At 39.3% G+C, this 25,148-nt stretch overlaps 2 protein-coding genes across 34 annotated transcripts in view; both read left to right on the top strand.

The window, feature by feature from the left end:
• Positions 1-17,198, top strand: part of rims2a (regulating synaptic membrane exocytosis 2a) — a 183,707-nt gene extending 166,509 nt beyond the window's left edge. For 32 of the 33 annotated variants that reach the window (XM_084726049.1, XM_084726075.1, XM_084726046.1 and 29 more), the window contains 5 exons: positions 13,071-13,212; positions 13,412-13,524; positions 13,762-13,863; positions 14,315-14,454; positions 14,575-17,198. In XM_084726049.1, the coding sequence (XP_084582175.1) occupies positions 13,071-13,212; positions 13,412-13,524; positions 13,762-13,863; positions 14,315-14,454; positions 14,575-14,778 (701 nt within the window). In that variant the 3' untranslated portion in view covers positions 14,779-17,198. Of the gene's footprint in view, positions 1-9,159; positions 9,806-13,070; positions 13,213-13,411; positions 13,525-13,761; positions 13,864-14,314; positions 14,455-14,574 lie in introns of those variants that run through there. The other variant, XM_084726074.1, reaches the window with a different exon arrangement.
• Positions 17,199-19,048: 1,850 nt separating this feature from the next.
• On the top strand, positions 19,049-20,826 carry dcstamp (dendrocyte expressed seven transmembrane protein). The gene is made up of 3 exons (XM_084725615.1): positions 19,049-20,119; positions 20,198-20,518; positions 20,603-20,826. Exons 1-3 carry the CDS (start codon positions 19,073-19,075, stop codon positions 20,660-20,662), a joined length of 1,428 nt encoding a protein of 475 aa, XP_084581741.1. The 5' UTR covers positions 19,049-19,072; the 3' UTR covers positions 20,663-20,826.
• The last annotated feature ends 4,322 nt before the right edge of the window (positions 20,827-25,148 follow it).

Genomic DNA, 25,148 nt, shown 5'->3' with positions numbered 1-25,148 from the left:
CCTCCGCTAGCTGAGGCTGCTAATTAATCTCCTAGGGGGCCAGAGCAGACATGCTGCTCTCAGGATGATGCATGAAAGGAACACAGCAGCACAGGTACAACCGATGCTGAGGGACCCCACTGCCCAACCGCTTTCCCGTTCCTCTTTCTACCTCTCACTTATTCCATCATTCCCACCTAACTGATGTTTGTATCTCGCTGTCATCATATCCACTCTGTCTTTTTCCTGTCTTTCTCGTGTCACCTTCTCTCCTCTGCTTCGTTTCTTGCACCGGCTCTACACTATCTCTTACTTTCTGTCTTTCCCTCTCCTACAGTTTTCTCACTCCAACTCTATCACAGCATTTCTCCAGAGGAATCATGGCTGTTAATCATCTGAGCTCTAGGATGAACCATCTCTGCAGTGACCTAAATATGTGTGGATACAATGTAGGAGCAGTGACGCTTTTAAAACGTTCAAATTCTGTGAATGGAGCCACTGCAATGAAGCAACAATGCGTCATGATGGTCAGTGGTAAGACCTGTAACCTACACATACTTATAAAAGTAGAGAATCCTTGTGACAATAGGCTGCACATACAGTGACTCAGCAATGGTCTTGTAACATCCTGATGTTCAGACTCTGTTGTGCAGACATCAGTACTCCTTAGTGCAACCTCAATAAAGTTGAATGGGTCGAAAAGCAAGTTTTTCAACAGATTTCATACCAGGGACTTTATTGGCCAGATCTTTATATGGATAATTTGGATTATCTGAATATTCAGTATTAAATGCTAAATATTTGGGGGTGTATGAGGTACTTATCCATCGTCAGAGCACGACTTACATTATATAGGAGTAGGCATATGCCCAGTTGGGAGAAGCAGAGAGGGGTACCAGCAATGAAGCTAGACATTGAACTGCTGCAGACAGGGTCAGCAACAAAAGTCATGTTAGCCACTTCAAAAAAGGTCCATCCAAAAAAATCTATATCAATTTAAGTGTATGCTATATTTAGAATATTTTCATTGCCTTATTTTTCCTTTTCTGACAGGAAGCCACTGTTAAACAAACTAAATAGCACTCTCTGCAAATTAACTAAACTCTGTAGGCAAAACTAGCAATTTTACCTCACAGAACAGGGGAGTTACTTTTCTACCGCTGTGTTAGTTTATTTGTCTGGGTTTTTGGTTCGGCTTCACTAAAGTCACACAATAACACAAATAAACCAACCAATCAAGGCAGCTGCAGGCCACCTGTGTTGCATCTCATAGGTAAACCAGCTCAGCTATTGATGGTGTGCTGCGGCATCAAGAATTCAGTCTAACAGACCCAACTGAATAGCCCACAAACCATCACTTCACCTCCTTTTGCTGTTCTATTGCGTCTACCAGAGTGCATCCACTGCAGTTGTGTGCAGCAGTTTTCCAAAATTGGTTGTTGTAACCCACAATTATATTGTGATGTTATCTGTCACACTGAAGATTTGGTATTCTCCCTTAATGGTCAGAGTCATCGGACATCGAGGCTCATTTACCAAGGGCAGCAATACAGCGATCATTTTGATTAAATGTCTGTATGTTCTGGACCATTCTTTATACAACTGTGAGACTGCTACCTTTTAAAAAGCTCAGCAAAACAACACAGTACTGTTGATTCACAAACTCACACTGCTTGTACTTACATTAAGTCTGATGTATTGTGCTTAAACTTCCCTGTAGGCTGCTACTACATGCACCTGTTTACTATATAGTTTACAGTATGCCATGTAAATGTAAAAAATTAGCTAGTTTTGCAGTGGCAGGGTTGCTGTTTCTGTGGTCGTTTTTCTCCCAGGAACTGTGCACCTGGAGCAAAACCTAAACGCCTTAGGTCAGCATCAAACAAAAGACAGTTTTGGGCTGTGTTTTACTATCATTTAGATGGATTATGATCTGAAACCTTGCAGTTAAATGAAGGTGAATTGAGGTAAATGAGCTAGATTTTTCACCCTTATTATGTCTGTAATATCTCACTGTCAGGCTTCATAGTGGCAGAGTTGACAGGCAATGAAGACAAGAATATGCTTACTATTCCTAAACTACTATTCTATACTTCAAATCCTTCTTTATGTACTTCACTATGCACAGAAACTACGTACTTTTTCTTGATTTAGAATCACAAGTAAGTCTTATTAAGATTATTATATGTCTAAACTAGTTGAAAGTGTTAGTTGTTGTATTAGAATCACTGATGACTTTATCATTATTCACAAGCTGCAATGTGAATATCAGAGTTGGTGGACTAAATAAATTGTTTTCACACTGAGAGCAGCACACTGTGTCTCTCCTAGCACACAGTGTACATTGCGTTAACCAAGAAATTAACCAATGTTCTTGTTTTGAAGATGTTTTTTTCTGTGTTGCGGTAATTATGCAGGAGCATAACTTAATGATCTATTAATATTAATCCTGGGAATATATGTACAGTAACCCAGCAAGCCGTGTAAATTGAGTGGACACGCCACATGACAAAAAAAAGACAATATAGGTTTACTGTTGCTGTTGAAGGGGAAGTGAATTTAACTGATTCATTTAGAGTTTAGTATTAAAAAGACTATTGTGTGTCTATTCCCATGAGCTCAGCTTAAAAGCTGTTGATTCATCTTAAACTCTGCCACGGTCCACCAGCTGCTCAGTGTTTTTTGCCTGCAGTGTGGCTCATGCGCCGCTGCCATATGTCTCCTTTGCCTGAGTCTAAGACTTGGACACAGTTTAGAATACACTTGTACAGCCGTATCCCACATTTTAGAACAGTACATTCTCGCCTCCCCCCTGAAAAGGGCTAAAAATGAATTTCCACTTGTCATTTTTAGATTTTTCAGTGCTGCTAAAAATATGACTTCCTCCTCTCCTGATTGTTTTTGTCTTTAAATGCTGACAGCACCACTCTGGAACTGTCAGTCGAAGAGGAAGCCTGATGAGACTCGCTCTAAGAAAAATACTGTGGTCAGTTTAGTCATGGAGCGTGAGCGTGATGCTTCTGTTCGTCATAAAAATGATTAAACACATGTTTGTTTCCTCTTTCAGCATGAGCAAGTAATCATGCCAGGGTGACATGTTTGTGTTTTTTTCACACGTAAGGAAAGTTTTTAACATATCACATTAGTTTGTTGTCAGTGCGAGACAGAAACATCAGCTGGAGTGATGTCAGCAGTGTCTATCAGGATTTTCATATAGAGATATAAAGCTTGGCAGTATTTAGATCCCCGCTCACACTCTCCATCTGTTATACTTCAGTGTTTGCACCACTGAGTGGATGGAGGCAGCCAGGGGACACACTGTTCCAACTGCTACACCTCCTGCATTTCATGTTTCAAATAGACTGTATGCCCCTCTTGCTTAACACCTTCCACTGAAGGTGTGAACCTTTTCAGTGAAGGTGTGATGAAAATGGCATGACACAGAGAGCGTGCATGTTTGGATGTGAAGCCTTTTATTATATTTGAAACATGAACTGTTATATCCTTTAGAATTATTTTAAGACCTGTACTTTTAATTGCATTACGAGATTAAAAGCCTCTGCTAATTTGGCTTGAAACTGTAAAAATCCATATTTTATCATAGTTGAGTGTCTCAACTTAAGTATCCACAAAAATCATTTTGCAATTGAGACCATTTCACAAAACTGCATATGTGTGGCAGACCATGTTTTTATTGACATCTCCCCTAGGAGTACCAGCACAGAAGCTAAGCAATGCTGTGATAATGCTGGGCATAAACAAAATTATATTTTAGTCACCTATATCAGTTTAAGTGAGTTTTTTCACCAGTTTACTTTGCTGTTGGTTAGACACTTTTCAGACGGGGAGATGAAATTCTATCTATGCTCCCTTAAAAGCCACCAGATTTGTTCAACAGACAAAAGAAGTAATTTTACCTCGTGGAACAGGAGAATTTCTGGACTACTGCTGTTTTGATCGGTTTGTTTGGGTTATTGCATGATGTTGGTGTTTTAACACATTTGGATACAAACCGGCAAATCCTGTTCTGCAAGGTAAAATGACCGTCTGGAGCGATGTAACGGATTCAGTTCCCGGTTGTTGGCTCCGTCTCAAAGAGGCAGATTAAGTGGGAACAAAGTAGCTCTGTTAAAATATAAATATATAATTAATTGCATAATTTTCATAATGCAGGTCTGAGCACTACCATCCCCAATTCAAATCCAATATCAGGAAAATGGACATAAACTTAATCACAATATTTCAAATTTGGATTAAAACTTTTTTCTAATTCTTTTTAGATTCTTACTATTATGTACACATCACACAAAATTACATAGAAGACTATTGTTGATTTGGGTTTCCAGTGGCTTTAAAGCTGTATGAATTAGTATTTATATATTACAGTGCATTAAAAGATGTCTCTGAGAAAAGTTGATAAGCTTTCATCTTTTTCGCTTTACTGTTTTGCAAGTCGCACTGCTCTACTTAACCTCAGTAAAGTAGCCAGTGAAACCAACTGAACATCTGGAGAGCTAAAGTATTTAAATATATAAACTATTTAATATATATATATATATATTATATTATTATGTTAAATGTTGTTTAATGTGCTGTAAAGTGAGATTGAAACTAAGTAGTATGCTCAAATACTATATTGTACCTTATTTTGTAAGTAATGCTCTCATACTCCTCCTCATGTTTGAGCCAGAGACACGGGGGGAAACAGCATTTCCAGACAGCAGGACTGGCCTGCATCAAGACAGGCAGCAGGGAATGTAAACTGAGAGACGAGAGAGCCTGTTTCTCTACCTTTGTTCGTGTACTGGTGTGTGCGCATTTAATGGCTCATGTGTGTGGGTTTGCCTACATCCATTCATGTGAGTGCCCGGGTTAGAGCCCTCCATTAAGCTGTGTTTACAGTGTGTAGGGCCAGAGTCGCGCTCTGACGTTTGGCCTGGACCAGCCTCATCAATCAGAAAGACTTCCGAAGGCTTCCGCCTGTGATCCCTGCCGCCTGCCTGGCGTACCGTACATATGATTTCTGGGATATTACACTGTTGTTGTTGTTGTAGTAGAATTGACCAGATTCTTCAGATTCCTGCCGTCTGAGGTGCTTGTGATTTCCAGTTGTGCGGTCATAGTCATGTAGGTTTGTCTGTTTAGGATGGAGTCTAGCCAGATATGTTGCACAATTTGCTTTAATGTTAAGCTGCACGAGTCATGCTGTTGGGAAATCAGTGAGTACCTTTATTACCTAAAATGGAGTTTCCCTATCAGTTAAAAAAATAAGAAAAAGACCCTCTTATTGGCCTCCTTTAAAACATCATTCATCAATTCAACAGTCTAGTCTTTGTGACTGAAATGACACATTTTCTATAGAGAGATGTTTGAAATACCGGAGTTAATAGTCATACACTTATTATAAGATTTAATTCTTCAGGCACAATTTCTAACCCCTCTGAATGCTTTATCTACGATAAACAGGCTTTTATTTATAGTGTTGAGTGTTATCTGGAAAATAAAAGTTTCCTTGTGGCTTTTAATGTGAGGTATGTAGCCCTTGAACACATACACGTGCTGCATCGAATAGATATGCAATGACTTTAATTAACCTGTTTTTTTTTCCTACAGGTGTCGCATGTCAGGTGTAGTGAGTGTATGACAATGAAAAATGTTTGATGCCTCTTTCTTTGTCTCCGCCACCGTGCAGTGGGTGGATAGGTAGGAGTAAACTGTGCCAAAGGTGCGAGAGTAGAAACAAGCTACACGTGCCAAATGTTTTGTCGCCACGTGCACAATGACGCATTTGCTGTGATTTATACTGAGGAGAGATGAATTATGGCATGTTTTGTGTTATTATTTTGGCAATACTTACTGCCGCCAAAGCAGATATAAAACGTAAGAAAAAAGTTGTGTCTTTTCTTTTGCTAATTTCATCAGCTACTGTGAAAATTAGTCTGGCTTAGTGCCACCTCACAATATCAACCAATTTAATCTAGTAATGCTTATGATTTAGCAAGAATCAGCAGGCAGAAGACTGTGACACTTGAGCCCACTTAATTAATCTTATTCATTAACCTTAGAAGTTTTGTTATGTTTTCTTATTTGTGAGAAGAAAAAACTCACCATCAAAAATATGTAGGTGAATTGAGGTGATTCTTAAGAGTAAAAGATTTTAGTCAATATAAGTAATGTTTGCAATATGGTTCATCTGGGTAGTGGAGTATCATGAAACAGAAAACCTGTTAGAGACATCCTCCACTCCGTTTGTTAAAAGGCTGTGGACCTGTAGATTTAGAATCACACCAGTTATGTCCTACATGTACGGAGGGGAGTTTGTTCAGGTTTCAGCTTTTACAGTAGCTGAGTGGAAAGCAAGGAACTGAAAACACTGAAAAGACTTTAATATTGGTAACAGACAGTGATGTGTGTGTTACAGATACTCCTTTAGCAGAATTTTAGTCTCACAACCAGTTGATGAAAATGCTTCCCCTTTATTTGGACAGTCTAGTACAACATATAGGACATAAAGTGAATGGAAAGTGTCATACTGATCATTCATTTCTGGAGCTAAAACATTTTGCTTCAGCTGCTGTGTAGAAATATGGCCTAGAGTCTACAGCAAGCCTATTCAATTAACAGTCCATGGGCCAAGTATGGCCCTTCAATGACCTCAATCCAACTGTTTGATTATTTATAATATGAAAAATGCATGAATAAATAATTTCTTCAACTGAGGGAGAGGCAGATTAGATCATTCATTGGCTATGTCTGGGAGTCAAACTGAATGAAAAAAAGATGTTAAATGCAACATTTTCTATATTAAAACAACACACTACTTCTAATCTAGGTTTACAAACGTGCTTTGATTTTTTTCCCCTGTACTTTTGTACATAATGTTTCTTTTCCAATTGACAAAACAAATAAAGGGAAGAAAAAAAGGTGCATTGTTTAACATATTTGACTTCTTAACCTTTTAGGTCAGAAGTAGGAAACAGAAATATCTGGCCCATTGGCACTTTACTGTTTTCAAAATAGGCACTTTTAAAAAGGTATTTGAATAGTCCTGGTCTACAGTCATGCTAGCTGCTCTCTGAGGCTCTACTCAGATACAACTTGTTTTGTGTATTTGTGAAATGAAAACCCCAACATGGCAACATGCTCACAATAACAATGCTATCACACTATAAACATTAGTGTTAGGTATAATATAAACCCTGACCGATACAGGATTTTGAGGATATTAGGGATTAAAAAATATGTTTATATATTATCCAATGTTCTTTATACAAAAGATAATATTAGGAATATAGAATATATACATGAGTGCACATTTTTTGCAATGATCCCTCAAAAACTGTGACAAAGATATGTGCTGGAGGAAGGATATTTTACAGTTTAACAATAAACTTTATTGTCCAAATTGATATCAAGTCGCCAAAATAGTAAACTTTCACTGGTATTTTTTAATTATTACAAATAACTGGAAAACGAAAAAGCTAATAGGGCAAAAATATGTATAAATGAAACCTGAATTGATTGAAAAAATATCAATATATACATAAAATGTTGCCTATAAAGTGAACAAAAAACCAATCTGCATTATGGTCTAAAACATAAAACATTATCTAAAACATTAAAAAAAAAAGCTGCATATCAGACAACATATATGCTGGTACTGATACAGACCAATATATCTGTGATAGGACAATACCAATATATCAGTTTGGCTCTAGTATAATTTTAATCGTGTCCACTTAAGCATTTTAGGAGGCTAAAATGACCTAATTAGTTGGTTTAGTTAGTTTTGCGGGTATTCAGTCATAAAAATCAAGTATTGGACAAATAAGAATCTTATCCTGATGATAGATAAAAATGTTAAGACATCACTAAAATGTTTGCAATTCATCCTGAGGGGAACATGTCAGAGGATCGCCAGAGTTGGTCAGTTTCATCATCTAGGGACCACGAATGTCTGTACAAAATTGCATTGCAGTCCGCTCAATAGTGGTGGAGCTGCTGTCAGAATGAACCGTACCACTCTGCTGGAAAGGCTAAACAATCTACAAAATACACACGATTCTCTCAAACAGAGCACTTTCTTTAAATCAGCTTGTATGTGATTCATTATTGGCACTGTCTGAGTTAGCAGGAGGCCTAAATGAAATCCTTTCACGAAGACTGTTCAAGGAGCCATTAATAATGACCCAGTTGGTTGTGTTTTAACTCTGTGTGTTGTCCAGTTTCCTCCGAGCCGTAAATGTGAAGGGTTGTTTTTGGCTGTGCTGACCTAGATGAAACCTGCAAATTGATGCCGTGCATTAAGAGGCTTCATCATGGAAGTAGGTTGCAGTGTCTCTTAGAGTGGAACTTTTGCCTCAGCTATAACACTACAGGGAGCTTGCTATATTTATGATGGTGCAGAGAGGCACCATAATTGTCTTGTGCTGTGCCTATTCTGCCACATGCATGTTTAGAACAAAAGCAACACAGCCGGTTCTCAGGTAATGCGTCAAAACAGCACAGTTTCACTTAATTTGTCACGGAGCAGCGGCCAAGACAGTGAGAAGAGAGGCTAAAGTTAAGTTTAAAGCCATACATTTGCTTTACACACCATGCCAGTATCAGATTTATCGGTATTTCATGGACCACCTATGAAGAAATCTTTTCTCTCAGCACCACTCTTGTGTGGTTCTGGACTGTTTGAATAGCCTGACCTCAGTTGTCCACAAAGGATAGAGTGAAAAAAGGTCCATGTTTGGTTAAGTTCGACCCTAACTCAAACAAAGAGCTTGTCTGATTGTTTGAAAGTGTGGTCTGTGATTGAACACAACATAGCTGTGTCATAGAGGCCGTGGAAGGAAGATAGATGAAGTTTTCAGGTTGAGCACGTGTACATGATCAGCGCCACGATTTGTCATTCTCTGCAGTTATGAAAACACCCAGCGAAAATTGAATTCCTCCCAACACAACACAGCTGTGGTATGGTAGTTCTGGATGAGAGACGAATAAAGTAGCAGAGTTTGGCACGTGAACTTTGAGTGATTGCCATATAGCTGAAGCCTTCTCACAGAGGAGCAGGGCTGTTGGCAGACCTAATGACAGCTTGTTTTCACTGGCTGCTGTGGATAAGATGAGGAGAGGGGCAGGAGGGGGACATGGGATAGAGGGCCGAGGAAAGTAACAGTGATGAAAAGCCCAAAAGAAACAAAACAGCAAGAGGGAAAAAAACGAGAAAGCAAATGATAAAAGAAGAGGTTAAAAAAAATTGGTGAGAAACGGACTCGGGAGGGGAGGAGGGGGCTCAGTATCTCTGGGTAGAGCTTGTTCACCCGCAGAGCTTGCCGAGGTGCGCCTGAGCAGCCCAGCTCCCTGATTGGTGGAGTGCGATGCAGCTCTCTCCCCTCCCCCCCTGAAGAAAGAGGTGCAGCAGGAACGTCAGACCCAGACAGCACAAGACTCAGCTACTGAAGCAACGTTTCTCTGAAGCTCTCCTTAAGATGCAGCCTTCAGAGCATCTAGGGACAGACTAGACGATAGCACAGACCTGATCTCTTGCAGCGTACAGTTCTCTACTACTGGGATTAGGAGTTTATTTATCAAACAGATTAGATCTGAGTTGATTTTCAAACCTTTAGCAGCTAGAGAAGGCACAGCTGATTCGATTCACCGCATTGAGAAGGACGGCCGCCGGTCACCATGGGCAGGCAGGGGCACGATACCACTGCTGCGGCTCCAGGGATGCGTATCCAACGCTCCCAGAGCAAGATGAGCCTGTCTGCGTCGTTTGAAGCTTTGGCCGTCTACTTCCCCTGCATGAACTCCTTTGATGAGGAGGACGGAGGTAAGATGACATGCAGAGAAGTGTCACAGCAGCAGCAGCAGCAGCAGCAGCTGGCTGGGGGGCATCAGTGCTGTTCAAACTGAGGGATGAGGAGAGGGAGATGGATTTAGGATTAGTGGGAAGATGCAGAGGTATTGATTGTACTGAGAACTGGGGCAGGCTGAGAGATGTAATTACTTTAATTAGGATGACAGTGTAGTTTAATTAGGATAATAATGATGCTTGAGCTGTGTGTGCTCTGGTAATAAAATGAATGGAAAGTTGATGCCTGTACCTCAAGAGTAGTCAATTTATCAGGCTGTCAATACATTGTGACACACACGTCCTGCTTCTGTTGTTTCTGCTGCCGCCAGCGGTGGTGGTTGTAGGAAACAGTCTCTCTCATGCTAGTCTAACCAATACCTCATTTCATCCTGATGATTTTAAATCTGACTGTGGGAATGAAAACAAAGGATTTAGTAACTGGAGTGAATCATTGTTAAGTATCTTGTGGGTGGTAGTGTTTATTTAGCTTAGGATTACAGCATTGTTCTATGACTGTCGCTTCAAATTTCCTCAACAGTGAGTGAGTGAGTAGTGATGACGCCTCCTGTACGTGTTTATATTTATGCCTCCCAAGATGCTCTTATCATTTCCTATTGTAGCGGCAGGGGATTTATTTACAGAGAAATACAATAGATCATGGATTTGGAATGCAGAAGATTTACTCCTTTAAACGTCTACTTATCTACATATTTTTGCCTGATCACACCAGCTTTTTTTAGCTACAGCTTCACACACACTTGTACTCGCACTTCCATTGTTGGCCGTTGCCAGCTCCACTCTGGCAAGGCTGAGGTTTGAGGACAGTGACTTGGTTATGAGCCAGATTGTTTAACTTTTAGGCCATGCTTGACAGATACTTTACAAAAGTACTTGGCCGTCACATTAGCCAGTCGGTGCTGATAATGCTGCTGTCTCTGACACGTTTACCTCATCTGACTTGACTTTAAATGCACATGTGTGAGTATTCTTTATAAAGTGTATACATGTATGTTTAAAGGGACAGTTCACCCCCAAATCAAAAATACAGTTTTACCTCTGGTCTGTAGTGTTATTTTTCCATCTATGCTGTTTTGGTGTCCATTGAGTTTTGGAGATATCAGCCTTAGAAATGTCTGCCTTCACTCCAATAAAATGGAAATCGATGGCACTAGTCCTGGGGTGCTCAAAGTTCCAAAAAGTATTTGCAAAAACTCAACAGCAATGTCTCGTTCCAGAAAGCATGACGTGCTTGCACAAAATAATCCGTAGACCTTGTTGTGAGCAGTTTCATGTAGGAGCTACTTTCTTTGTGTAGTAGAATCTACTGGAATCTACTACATTATTTCTATTAGAAAGAAAGTAGTGAAACTGCTCACAACAAGCTGTCTGGATTATTATGAGTAACTGGGTCATGATTTTTGGAAAGAGACACTGGTTCTGAGTTTTTCAAATGTATATTTTTGGTGTTTTGATAACCACAAGCTGAGTGCCTTTTAGTCCCATTATATTGGAGAGGAAGCAGATGTCTCTTCTTTTGATGTCTCCAAAACTCTGCAACTCACACCAAAACAATCTAGAAAGATAACAGCACCACAGATGAAGGGGAAAGGTGTGTATTTTTGATTTTGGGGTGAACTGTCTCTTTAATATGTGAGAACATTTTCAGCAGCTTTTTGGTTTTAGAATCTCATATAAAGTTATAATTACATACGATCACTCATTCATTGACATAGTAAGCATAGTAAGGGTGGCAATGTGTGATTTTAATTAGCTGTATAAATGCTGACCTAAACATCTCATAATTTGTGCAACAAGGCAGGAAAACAGAAGCTTGAGATGGTGTGTTTTTAATCTTGATTGCTAACACCCGACTGGCCACTGATTGGCAGACGAGGTGTATGAGCGGCAGTTTGCTACAGACGTCAGAGACGACCTCAGTGTCTTAGTCTCCTATTGTGATGCCTGAAGAGCCGGAAGAGGAGGCGGCAGCCAGCTGAATAACTGAGATTTCAAGGCTGAAAGGCTTCATGTGTGCTTATGCCTGCGTGAGATAGGAGACAGGATGATCTCCCCTCTCCTCGGCTCCTCCTCTGATGAGATGAGGCGGGAGAGAGTTGGTGGGGGTGAAGACAGCAGGCCCTACAAAGAGCCCCTGATGAGGCTGGATTATGAATTCTGTAGTCTAGACGTGATTCATCCATACAAAGTGGGAAATTATTAAGTGAAAGTTAGCTCTATGGATCATCACTTAGCACCCGAGGGCTGCAAACTCAGTATTATTACTTTGGTCTGGCTTTGCAGTGATTATCTGACCTCTGGGAAATAACAGAATGTCCTCATTTTGCCTTCATTTGATTACAAATGAGAAAAAAGAAATTCTATAACTGTGATATTTGCAGCAACATTTAGTAATGCTTGGATAATTAATATTTGACTATAACCATGCACAATTTCACATTTAAACCTGGAGATTATAAATATATTGCAGGTGCTAATATAGCAGTTAAACAGCTAAATGGTTGAGTATAAAATAGAAACAGAATGTGTCTAATTTGTCTGATTTCTTCAGCTGCTAAGCACCTTCGCTGTATGTTGTGAAGGAGAATGCGCTGGCCTCTGTCTTAATACGATGTAAAATGAAACATACAGTAGTAGTGATGCCGTGTGTGTACGTGTTGTGTGTGTCTGCTGGTTGTCAGGCTGTAGCACTCATACTATCGTGTAGGTATGTGTACGTCCGCCACAGGCACAGCCACGTGGTCCCACACACAGGCCATCAGGGAGGCAGGGTGGAGATGAGCAGCAGCAGTGCTAATGGAGGGAGTCAGCTGTCGTCTTGGATCAGTTAGGACTGGGGGGGCAAACGCTGGATGTTTGTAGGTGGAGCATGGACTCACTACGGCTTCCGCAAGACCAGAGGAGGACTGTACATGTTGTTCTGTTCAACAGAAACACAAAGAGCTGTAGCTCTGTAGTGACCTCGTTTGATTATCACAAATTGCCATTAACCTGTCCCAGAGAAATCTATACCCGTGCCTTGGTACAGAGATTAATTTTCATTTACAGAGTTGTCTTTGTGTTGTGTTGTCCCTGTGGAATGAGTTTTCAGTGAAAGCACAGGTATGTCAGTAAAAATCCATGTGAATGCGAATGAAAAAATGATTCAGCGTCATGGACTGACAATCTCTTATCGCTCTTTCTCTCCGTCTCTCTTTCTTTGCTTGTGTCGATCTGTGTGCAGAAGCAGGAGGTAAGAAGTTACGCAGCACGATCCAGAGGAGCACAGAGACAGGCCTGGCGGTGGAGATGAGGAGCAGGATGACTCGGCAGGCCAGCCGGGAGTCCACAGACGGCAGCATGAACAGTTACAGCTCTGAGGGAAAGTAAGGAGACAAGAACTCATATTCTGAGGACACTCATACATACGCTACTGGGAGCAGTTTGATTACTCATATTAGGCTCCACTCATCCTAATCCTCGTGACATTTAAACTGCAGCTGTTCGCTCAACTACAGCTTTGTCTTAATGCAACAATTGTAGCTTTCATCTCTGTGGTAACCAGTCTGCCTTTCTCTGTTTCAGTCTCATCTTCCCCGGTGTGAGGCTCTCCTCAGATGCCCAGTTCAGTGACTTCCTGGATGGTCTCGGTCCCGCTCAGCTAGTGGGACGACAGACATTGGCTACTCCACCTATGGGTGAGAACCTATAGAATCCCTTTATTCAAAAAATTGACATGATGGTATCTTTGTAATCCTGTAAATAGCTCTTTGCCCTTATATTTCAATATGCTAGTGAAGCGAAGTTAATAATTCTGATAATTTTGGTGATAATTTTGGTTAATAGCTAACTTAAGTAAACATACCCCTAAATACTGATAAATATCAAGTCACTAGTTTGCTAAAAAAAAAAAAATGGCTATTTTTGTTATTCAGGTGACATCCAGATTGGTATGGTGGAGAAGAAAGGAGCACTGGAGGTGGAGGTCATCAGAGCCCGTGGCCTTGTGGGAAAACCAGGTTCCAAGGCACTGCCAGGTAATTTAAGCTCTCACACTCTCATTATCACACTTACATCATAAATTCAATGTAAATGTTGATATGTAAAGGATAATGTACACGAGTATTTTTTTTGTGAAATAAACACTGCCAGGATCCTGAGGAAAAGAAGAGGAGTTTTGAATCAGTTTTGATGCAAACTGTTGATTTAAAAATGATTTTATTGGTTTGAAAATTATCAACCAAGGTCTGTGATCAGGACTGCATCCATGGTAACAGTCTATGTATTCAAAACAGCAGTCTGCTATTGAGAAATAACAGAAAGTAGAATGCTGTAATTGAGCAATCAGAATAGAGCGCCGAACAAAACCTTGCAATAAATGATGAATAAAGAGGATGGAAAAGCATCAATCTTCTCTTCTCTTCTCTTCTCTTCTCTTCTCTTCTCTTCTCTTCTCTTCTCTTCTCTTCTCTTCTCTTCTCTTCTCAGCACCATATGTAAAGGTCTACCTTTTGGAAAACGGAGTCTGCATAGCCAAAAAGAAAACAAAAGTAGCAAGAAAAACCTTGGATCCTCTTTACCAGCAGCAACTGCCGTTTGAGGAGAGTCCGGGAGGGAAGGTTTTACAGGTAAGAAAGGTCTCACAGTAATTAAACCTTAAACTCAGACTCAGTTGTACCAAAACAAGCTTATTTGTCACTGTTTTAATCTTTTTAATTAATTTCATCTTCTGTGGTTCCTCTCTGCAGGTCATCGTTTGGGGCGACTATGGACGTATGGACCATAAATCATTCATGGGAGCAGTTCAGATACTGTTAGACGAGCTGGACCTGTCCAACATGGTGATTGGCTGGTTCAAGCTCTTTCCTCCTTCCTCGCTGGTGGACCCTACTCTGGCCCCACTGACAAGAAGAGCTTCCCAATCCTCACTGGACAGTTTCTCTCGATCATAGCAGCGTGTGGACTGATAGCGTTGTTGTAGCAGCCAGTGTTGCGATTACAGGTCACGCCCCCCGGTTACACTGCATGCTTGATGTTGTGTCTTCTGAGCCTGTTTCTAGGGGTGCAAACGTGATCCTGTGTTTTAAGCAAAAACGTCGCGCACATTGTGCACGTGGCGAAGCGTGTGGCAAGCGCCCGGCGGCCGGGATTGCCGGGTGTTGTTGTTGTTGTTTGGAGGAAGCTGGAATGAACTCCTTAGCACGAGGAATCCGTCAGTTCCAGGTTTTCATCCAATTCGAAGCCATGGGGGTCAGTACTGGGAACCGCTAAACGAGTTCTACAGAAGCCCTTTTCGAATGAAAATTAAATGTTCTGCTTTGATTTTTTTTTTGTTTTGTTTTCATTTGTTTTTTTGTTTTTTTTGTTTTAATGTCAATGTACTTGTATCTGAAGGGGGTGACTGTGTTTCTAACCAGATGCTTGGTCACGCCACGCCAACAGACCTAGCTGTGTAGATGGAGTTTTGGAGACCATCACTTTGGGTGAGGTGTGTCCCAGCTTGTATCCACACTCCCCCAAACCCCAAAAGAAATGTCCCACATACTCTAGGTTTTATGTACTGAATCAAACCGCACTGGTAAATCACCAGAAGGACTTCAAAGTTAATCAGAGGCAATATTGAAGTGGCTCCCATCAACACTCCAGAATATACAGTAATGATCCAAACCCCATGAAAAGATGTACAATCTACCATCATTTTTTCTCTGTTGATATATTGTATGAAAATTAAATGAGAAAAAAATAGTTTATTTTTTCCTTTTTAGTTCATTTGCATGGACACAAATTTAGCTGAATTAAAAAAAAAAAAAGAAAATTATTTTCTTGAGGCTGCAACTTGCAAAAAAGATGAAGAAAAATAAATAAAACAGATCAGCCATTTTCAACAATTTATATTATTTTTAAAGATAAATTTCACTAGTGCATGGTTTTCAAGGGGAGTGAATGCAACATCGTGATTAAAAAAAATGACATTGTTTATCATTCTTTAGACCATTCATGAGTCTGTGTTTTGCAGACATGCAGATAAGGGAAACTTAAAGGAAACTTTTGGAGTTATTTAACAGAAAATGTTTATGTGACAAAAAGTGATAATGAAAATAAATGTAAATTATTTATTTCATTGTAAAAGGCTCATGCCTTATAAAGATAAACATTATGTGCAAATTGTACATGTTTCTCTTTTTCTTCCTTGTCCCAGGGTACTTCTCATTGTACTATTCATTGCTACCATTGTTCAGTCCCCTGATATTGTCCAGATTTTAGGACTGTTGGTTATTTTACAGTTCTGTATTGTTTCAGTATGTATTTTATTTTGGATTTGATTTGTTTAACAAGCATGTTGAAAAGGATTTTCTGCAACATGGCTTGGGCACACCTTACAGTAACTCAGCATGTTTTGATAAAGATGATATTTGGAATTTTTGCAGTTTCTTGTACAGTGCATGTCAACTTCATTACTTTTCTCCCTCACCTTAAATTGAACTCCACAGCAAAATTAGTTCTTGGTCTTCCACGGCCAATTATTGAAGTTTTAACAAAAACATTCCACCCCCAAGGTCATATTTTCTTTCAGGTTTTTGAGAAAAAAAAAGTGACAAGGAAAATATTTTATATTTAATGGAGGTTGACGAAACAGTTGTGATTGCAAGTGTATTTTATTTCAGTATTGTTGACGAACATGCAAAAATAATCTGTATTGGTACAGCAAGAGGTCTATACCTAATCAAGAGGCAGCAAACATGCAAGAGACGTGTGTCGCTGTGGTTCAATTTTACAGGCACTGTTTGTGAAGATGAGCTAATCACAAGTTCAAATAACAAGGGATATTGCCACAGAAAATGTTTTTTTCTTGTTTTAATGAAAATGAAATTAATTTACTATATTTTTGTTAGTTTTATTTAAAAGCCAAGACCAGTTTATTTTTTATTTTCTATTTTTAGTAATTATAAATACTTCTCATGTCTGGGAAGTATATGAATCTTATAGTTGCAGTATGTCTGAATGAAATTGAACTGAGGCATTATTCCTTTTCCATATGAAGATAATACGTTTTAATGTCCAAGAAAACCTTGTCGCTGTAACAAGCTACAGTATATATTTTCATTTTAATTTTCATTGTACATACCTTTAGATGTCAGAATTTGAATAAACAAGCTACCATAAATAGATTGATAGACTCTTTTGGAACAGGAAAAATGCCTCACATGATGACAAAGACATATGTTATTTATCCTTTTGAATGCCTTTTAATTTTCTCTTTTTGGTGCAATGTGTTAATGCCAAGGCTATGTCTTGGTTAAGTATGGTTGAGTACAGAGATTTATGTAAGTTATTTTTCAAATTAAAAATAAAAAATTGATATTACACTGATGCCAAGTGTTGGGTGTTGATAAGATACATACATACATACACACACACACACACACACACACACACACACACACACACACACACACACACACACAAACAACATAACATGCTTTCTATAGAAACTGCAGAAAATGTGTGTAAGAAATAACTGTTAAAAGGGAGCTCCAGAAATGTATTATTATACGTTTTTAAACTCTGAAGGCCTGTTAGAGACATGTTAAAAAACAAACACTTTAACATGAAATAGGGGGGTAAACACAGGAGTTAAGGTTCAGTTCCATTCAGGTCAAACAGAGTCAGGGTACTAAATGGATCGTAATTTGTATCACCAATAAAACACGTGTGTTTACCCAACTATTTGATGTCAATATGGCTGCCATGGAAAAGGTCTATCATCAAATCAATTCAGCAGAAGTTGAGGAAGCCTGGCTATAGTTTTTTTTATTTTCGCAGACTTAGTATTTGGTCTGCTGCCCGTTATGAGTAAATTGAACCCCTTTAGATTTACGATACAGTTATTGTTGTAAATTAAGCTCAGGTGAAGGTGTTTCATAGCTTTATTTATCAAAGAGAAATTATTTCATTTCACAATTCAGATGAAATGGATGTAATCAAATATTAGGACCATGTTTACACCTTGTGAATAATCAGATAAGTCAGATAATAAGTTAAGATCATGCAGTTTTGTTGGCTGTTGTTTGGCTCTGGTACGTTTCACCTTATTACTGAAGATTATTTTTGTGACAGGCCAGATGACTTATAAGTTACCCAAAAGTAACATTGTTTTAACTCATTTTTAATTAATTTTCTAATCACTGTATGACAAACATGGTTAAAAATAAAACAGGCCTAAGAGTCTGCAGCCATGATAGCAACTCTGTGAGGTTGTACTTAGGCACTCTGGTACTTTTTAGAAGGTCATAATGTAAGTGATTACAGCATATCCAGACAGGGACATAAATGTCTCTACAAAATTTAATGGAAAGCCATCTGATAGCTGTTGAGATATTTCAGTCTGGGCCAAAGTGCTGGACTAACCGACTGACAGACTGTCATTCTCATCCCTGGAGCCATGCAGCAGTTTTATAAAACAAAAAAAGACCCTCGGTGTTCAACATACAGTAGGTGAGCTCATTTATGTTGCAGTGGAAAATTCTATACCCAAAAATTAAAAATTAAAAAGCAACATAAATGATTTGTTTCCAAAGATTTTCTGTTTGAACTTCACATTAAAACTTAACACTCTGACTCTTTGACAGTTTGTAACAGTTTCACAGGCCTGTCAAACACCTGCAAGCAGGAACAAGCTGCTGACTTTAAGACCCTGCTATTAATATCAAGTTATTATTTTCCTTGTCAAAACAAAACAGTCTGCAATCACCTGCTGTGACTCCCTTTAAAAGGTTTTTATCAGGCTTTTATCAGATTCAACGCAGTTAGAAAGTGTATGTACACCAAAGAATCTAAACTTATTCATACATGCTGGATTTTTATACTGAAAGCACAATCAGTTCTCACACACTGTCAAAATCCAGCCTGATATAAGCTTCTGTGTGCTTCTGCTTTTGGTTAAACTAAAGGGATGACTGGGAAATGACAAATGACTGAGGTTTCAGGAGACAGAAGACTTCCTGTTTTAACTGTATTTAAGGAGACTGCAAAGTGTACACATAAGAATAGATTTCAAGCTCTTCACAGCAGGTTTGTAGGCTACTTTGTGATTACATTATGAATGGATATTTTCGGATTTAAATTTTGACAGCAGGTTTAACTCACAGAGTTGAACATTAAATGGTGCTATGTGATTATTTATTCATCTAACCGCTCTTTTTCTCTTTGTTCAGTGTTGGGTTTCCTCTACTATTTCTGTCCAGGATGCTCTTCTCATGGATTGCAGTACAACAGAGCCTCAAGGACATCGGTTACCTGACTGTGGATGTTTTCATAACCGGTAAAAGGGATGGCTTTTGGCAAATTCTCATCTTCCTCCTCACTTGCGGCTTGTCCAGTCTCCTGCTCAGCTCCCTGCTCATGCTCTACCTCGTCTTCACCCTCAGCTATGAGCTAGCAGTGGCCGGAGGGATCGCCGGCTGCTTCGGGACACTCCTGACGGTCACCCTCTTCCTATCAAAGAGAGTCAGGTGCTTGGGGACTCTGTTTGTGATCTCTATTTTCATGAAGAAGAGTCGGAACCTGCTCCTGACCGCCGGGACCAGCCTAGTGGTTCTTAGAAACATCCGCAACACCTTGGAAAACCTCACCGGCCTGGTCAGGAGCATGGTCTGCAACCTGAAGGCCAAGAAAGCAGCCATCATCGCTCCATTCAGTAACTACGTCGAAATGCTGAAGTGGGTGGGAAGCATGCTTAAGGGGGTGACAGATTTAGGGGTTGTGAAACTCAACCCCCAACTCAAGGTCTCACCCAGACTGGAATCCGAACACTTCAGCGTGAAACTCTCAGAAGCAGAGCAGAAGCTGAATGAAACTGTGAGATACGTTCAATCCGTCTTGAACACAGTCTCCTCTGTGAGCCAAAGGATGTTTCCTGCCATCAGCTTCCTCGTGCTCATGATGTTTATAGCGCTGCACATTAAAAGATTCTGCAAAGACATGAAATACCAAAACACGTTCATCAGCAGCAAGTTTATCCGTTTTGACGAGAAGCAGAAGGCGGAAGGGAGGCCCCACGTCCTCCCCCTCACACCAGAGGAAGAGAAGCTGTACACCGCTGTCCCCTCCGCCCGGCCCACCACCAGAGAGGGGAGAGCTATGCTGAAGTTCGGAGTTCCAGTTATGTCCCATTTTGTATCTTGGGTCATATTTATAACCGTGGACGCCTTATTGTACTATTTTGTGGATATTGTCACAACAGAGTTATCAGAGCTGAAACCGTTCCATGTACCACTGTTGATGAGCATCAAAGTAAGTGTGTTTGACAGGATTTTACAGTATTTGTTCCAGCCAGACAGCCACTGAATACTTATACATTTCTCTTCTCAGGGGATTGCGACTTTAATAGGTATACCATTTAGTGAGGAAACCCATCAACAAGACTTTTCCTACTCTGTGACCTTGTTCGAGAAGAAATGTCTTCCCAAACCCAAGCTCCTGCTCTATAATTCTGTGGTTCCTCTGGCTGCCATCCTGCTCGTCCTGCTCATCATGGCTCTGATGGCGGCCAAAGTGTCCCAGCTCAGGCTGATGGTCTGCGAGCGATTCTTCTCCAACGCTGCAGAGGCGAGAGTGGAATACCTGCATGCCAAAATCCTGAGGAAGAGATTAAAAAAGAAGACGTGCCACCTCACATCAATCTATTTCAAGGTATGTTGCTGCATATCAAGTTTTTAAATCTTTGTGTAAGGCCGACGTTTCAGTTCAATATAAGTTTTTGTCCTCTCATTTCAGCCACATTTCTGGTGCCCTCTGTTCTTCGGGCATAAAGAGCATCCACAGAGTATCGTGTGAGGAGGAGGCCAGCAAATTTGTGATCACACGATAACAAGGACAAGAAGTAAGAGCCAAATTTTAATTATGGCTTTTTGTGGAGCAACGACTGCTTCTTCTGTACGGAGGTGTGAGTGGATGCAGAGTTGGAGCCAGTGGTGGTGGGATTGTGACGTGAGCGACTTCACAGTAACAAATTTCAGGCCACTTTTAACTAAATCTGTCTCAAAAAAAAATCTTGTGTCAGGATGCTCGAGTGGTGTAAAAGTCTGGTGTAAAAACTGAGGTCGCGTTGCAAAAAAATCTGATCTGCCTCTGATCAAGGACCACACATGAAAGTGACCCAAACTGGCATTGAAAAGTCCATGTGAGATTGGGTCGCTTTTGCCTGCAGTATGAACATAGCTACATATTTTCCATTCAACTTTTACCTCTGGCAAAAAAATGCCTCAGTATTTGAAAAAACTCAGATAGTTTCGTTACACAAAGGTGGTGACACTTATGACCCAAACAGCTGTCAGCTGATATCTAAGCTGTCCTGTTTGTGTATGTGCCTCTCTGGAGGTAAATAATATCCTTCAGCTACATCAGTCAGGCTTGAGACCTCGGCCAATAACTGCCGAAAGTACTGCTGTTGTGTTGCACTGATTGATTTGCACTGATTTGACACAGCTGATAATAATATTCCGTTAAATCATCTGCTTTCCATTATTTTTGATGATTCTGCTTACATTATATTGTATTTATATGCACGGTCTACTTTTATGCTGATGATACAATCTCATTTGCCATCAGATCTACTGTAAACCTTCTAATAATTTAAAGCTTGTTTTAAAGGACCAATGTGTAGCAGCATCTAGCAGGGAGGGTGTAGATTACAAGCAACTGAATAACCCTTGCCTCACCCTGCCCTTCCGAGTATGTAAAAGACACTATGGTGGCTGGAAACCATGAAAAATGCATAAGGTCCTTTCCAGAGCCAGTGTTTGGTTTGTCCTTTTTAGCTTAGTGTAATAGAAACATTATGGTGTATTATGGTGGCCTGCGTGGAGGAGGACCCGCATCCTCTGTAGATATAAAGAGCTCATTTAAAGGTAATGAAAACACAACAATTCTTATACACTAATGAAAACATAATTATGAATATTAAATTTTATTTCTTTCATAATCTGCCAATATCCCCCTAATTTGTACACACTGGACATTTAAATTTCAAAAAGACAAAATGCATGCATTTCCCAAGAGCACAAAACTTGTTGTTCATACTCTGAGTGGAACTAATAATGGAAATCAAATACGTACAGTGGAGCATATAGAGCTTTTTTTTCTCCTTTCAAATCACGAAACCATTAAACAGTCCACTGTGCTATCTGCTATGGATTATAGAGATATTATCCTGTTGTGCAAACTGGACAAACCATAACACTAGATCACAGAGTAGAACAGATTAAAAGTTCTTCAAGCCAGCTCTGAACTGGGGAGGATCGATTCCCAGTGCCATGGATCTTACAAGTGGAAAGACCTGGAAAAAAACGGAGAGACTTTAAACTTATCTTTTCGGATATTTTTATATTTATGATTGTTTTAGTGTGTGTGTGTGAGTGTGTGTGTTGCTTTTTGTGATTAAATTGTCTTATGATGTTGACATATGTCATGTTTTTTTTTAAATATTGTACATAGAAATTTTTCTATATTATTATATATTTCATGATATTTTCAACAATAAAATATGTGCTGCTCAAACACTGTGCCTCACTACTTGTCTCTACCTGCACTAATTGCTATTAAGCATGCTATAGTTCATTAGGTTATATCACATTACATAACATGTCAGTGTAACTGATGATACTAATGGTAACCATAGAGAATGGGTCATAGACTGAACACTTTCACACTGATAATAGCCAACCAATTACAGAGTTCATCATTTGATTCAGTTTAACTTTAATGAGTTCTCAGTAACTATTAATTTCATTTTTACTTGTCAGAGACATTACACACATATTACATCATGTTCATTATATAACAAGGCAGATGACAGCATGCTATGATGAATCAACCACAAACTGTGACCATAATCCTTTAAATAAGAGGATATGCTGTGTATTTTAAGGATAGATGCAACGGTAATGCCAATAACAAATATATTAGTAAAATATTAAATCCCACAAAAGTTCTTGACCTTTTGGCCTCACTTTTCTTTGTACCTCTGTTTACAGTTATGGTTTTACAATGGTAGCACTGAATCCAATTATCTCTAAGCACTTAATTTGTACAATGATATATAAGATAGATAGAACCAAAGAGCCTAAAATATAGAGGCAGGCTTCTGTGTTCTACCTCCATGTGTAATGCTCCCCTGCAGAGAGTAGAACAGCGATATTTGCTTACATAATCTAAGACAGATGTCCCCTACATGTGCAGTGAACAGCGCTGTCCTCTTTCCACTTACACACTGTCACTGTTCATTAATATCTCACAGGTGTGAGAAAGTGATTTTTTTTAACCTTGTGGTGCTGCTGTTTTTCTCACTTTCTGTACACTTGCTCATATTTCACTCCCTTCGCATCATTTTTCCATCAACTTGTCTCCATTGCTGTAGTTCATTCAGTGAATATTTTTGTCTAAAATGATTGATTTATTCTAAGATTGTTCATTTAGAGTTTGACTCATTTTTTGTCTGTTCCTGTGTTGTTACTGGTGGTATCGTGCTTTACATTACAATGTCTTCATTGTTTCCAAACTTCCATTGATGTTATATAATCAGTTACCAAGACAGAATATAGTTCGACCATGAACGTCATGTGCATGATTGGTGACGTGCTCCTCATTGTGAGTTTGTTACATTGCAATGTTCCCGTCAGGCTGAAGGTCTATGGAAGAGTATTTAGACTCACGAATAAGAGAAAAAATGAAAGGTGCACGACTTATTTTGCCTTTCATGAATAAAGTTGAAATGTCGAGAATAAAGTTGAACCTTCAGTGTTAGTGCCAGGCAGAAAAAAGAAATCAGAGGGGGATTGTAATTAATTTCGAAATAAAGTGGAAATGTTGAAAATAAAGTTGAAATACCATTTTGACTTTGCTGTTGAAATGGTATTTCAACTTTAATATTTCCACTTTATTCTCAACATCATTTTTTTGACAAAAAGAAAAAAAATCTGACTTATTTGCCTCTCATGCCTCAATCTAATATTGAAAGTTTAACTTTATTCTTGACATTTCATCTTTGTTCTCAACATTTTTACTTTATTTTCAACATTTCAGCTTTACTCTCGACTTTTTAACTTTATTCTCAACATTTCAGGTCCATTTTTGACATTTTGACTTAATTCTCAACACTTTATTCTCTACATTTAGTTTTATTCTTGACATTTGATTCTCGACATTTTGACTTTATTCTCAACATTTCAGCTTTATTTTTGACATTTCACTTAATTCTCAGCACCTCATTCTTGACATGTTTATTCCTGACCTTTAAACTTTATTCTTCAAAGGCAAAATAAAAAAATCTTCCTTTTGTTTTTTGCTTATGTCTGGCCTTAATACACTTCCGTAAAGTCCAGCAATCAGTCAGTAAAAATCACTAATAATAAAAACTCTTTTTCTTTCTCTTGTCATTGGTCAGGACACTCAAATCGCTCTTAATGAACCAGACCAGACCATTTGTATAATTCATATGAAAAAATTACTTGATAATGTAAAACTAAAATAGTGTGTACTTACGCAGTATGTGCTCTAATGTTAAAAAGGCAATGACCTACTTCCAGTTTAAATGAACTGTTTCTCCACTCAGGCTGAAATGGTCGGCCTTGACCTAAAAATTGTACATTAGTGAGTAAAATCATGTTGATTCAATATTTGGGAATTATTACCTCAATTCTGAATTCAATTTAAAAGTTGAGTCAACATTTGAAACTTTTCAGTGTTCCTTGTGAACAGACATATTGGCACATCTCACTACCTCAGTCTGTACTTGGACTGTACATTCCCACACTGCCTGCCCTCCCCACACCATCCCTTCCACTGTCAGAGGAAAGAGGAAGGAAGTGGTACAGCTCAAGGATGAGTAGGTCCTCTGTTGTGACTCACACGCCGCCACTGACCCGTGCGGCAACCTGATAAGCTCACATTATGTCTCAACTGACCCTGCGGCATAATACCACGCCAGCATGCCAGCCCAATAGGAAGCTGCCACATGATGCTCGGTGACAGCCGCAGACCTTTTTACCATGGGAAGGAATGAACGCAGTCCATACATGGGCATAGATGGTGTGCATATGATAATGTGCGCTATGCTGCTGAATATGCAAATCCAGAGTCAATCTGGGTCAACAAAGTAAATCTTAATGCTTTCACGCATGTCAGTGCATTTTAATGAACATTTCTTCAAAGGGAAGGATGCAGCATCAATCCTGTTACCAATGGCAACAAACATTTGGGGAAAAAGGGGTTGTAAATTAAAAAATAACCCATAAGACAGAAATCAGGCACATTCACAACTAAA

The sequence above is a fragment of the Lutjanus erythropterus genome, chromosome 9, assembly GCF_056507025.1.
Source record: "Lutjanus erythropterus isolate fLutEry1 chromosome 9, fLutEry1.hap2, whole genome shotgun sequence".
Classification (NCBI taxonomy): domain Eukaryota; kingdom Metazoa; phylum Chordata; class Actinopteri; order Lutjaniformes; family Lutjanidae; genus Lutjanus; species Lutjanus erythropterus.
The sequence above is the reverse complement of the archived record's forward strand: the minus strand, read 5'-3'. Positions and strand labels throughout refer to the sequence as shown.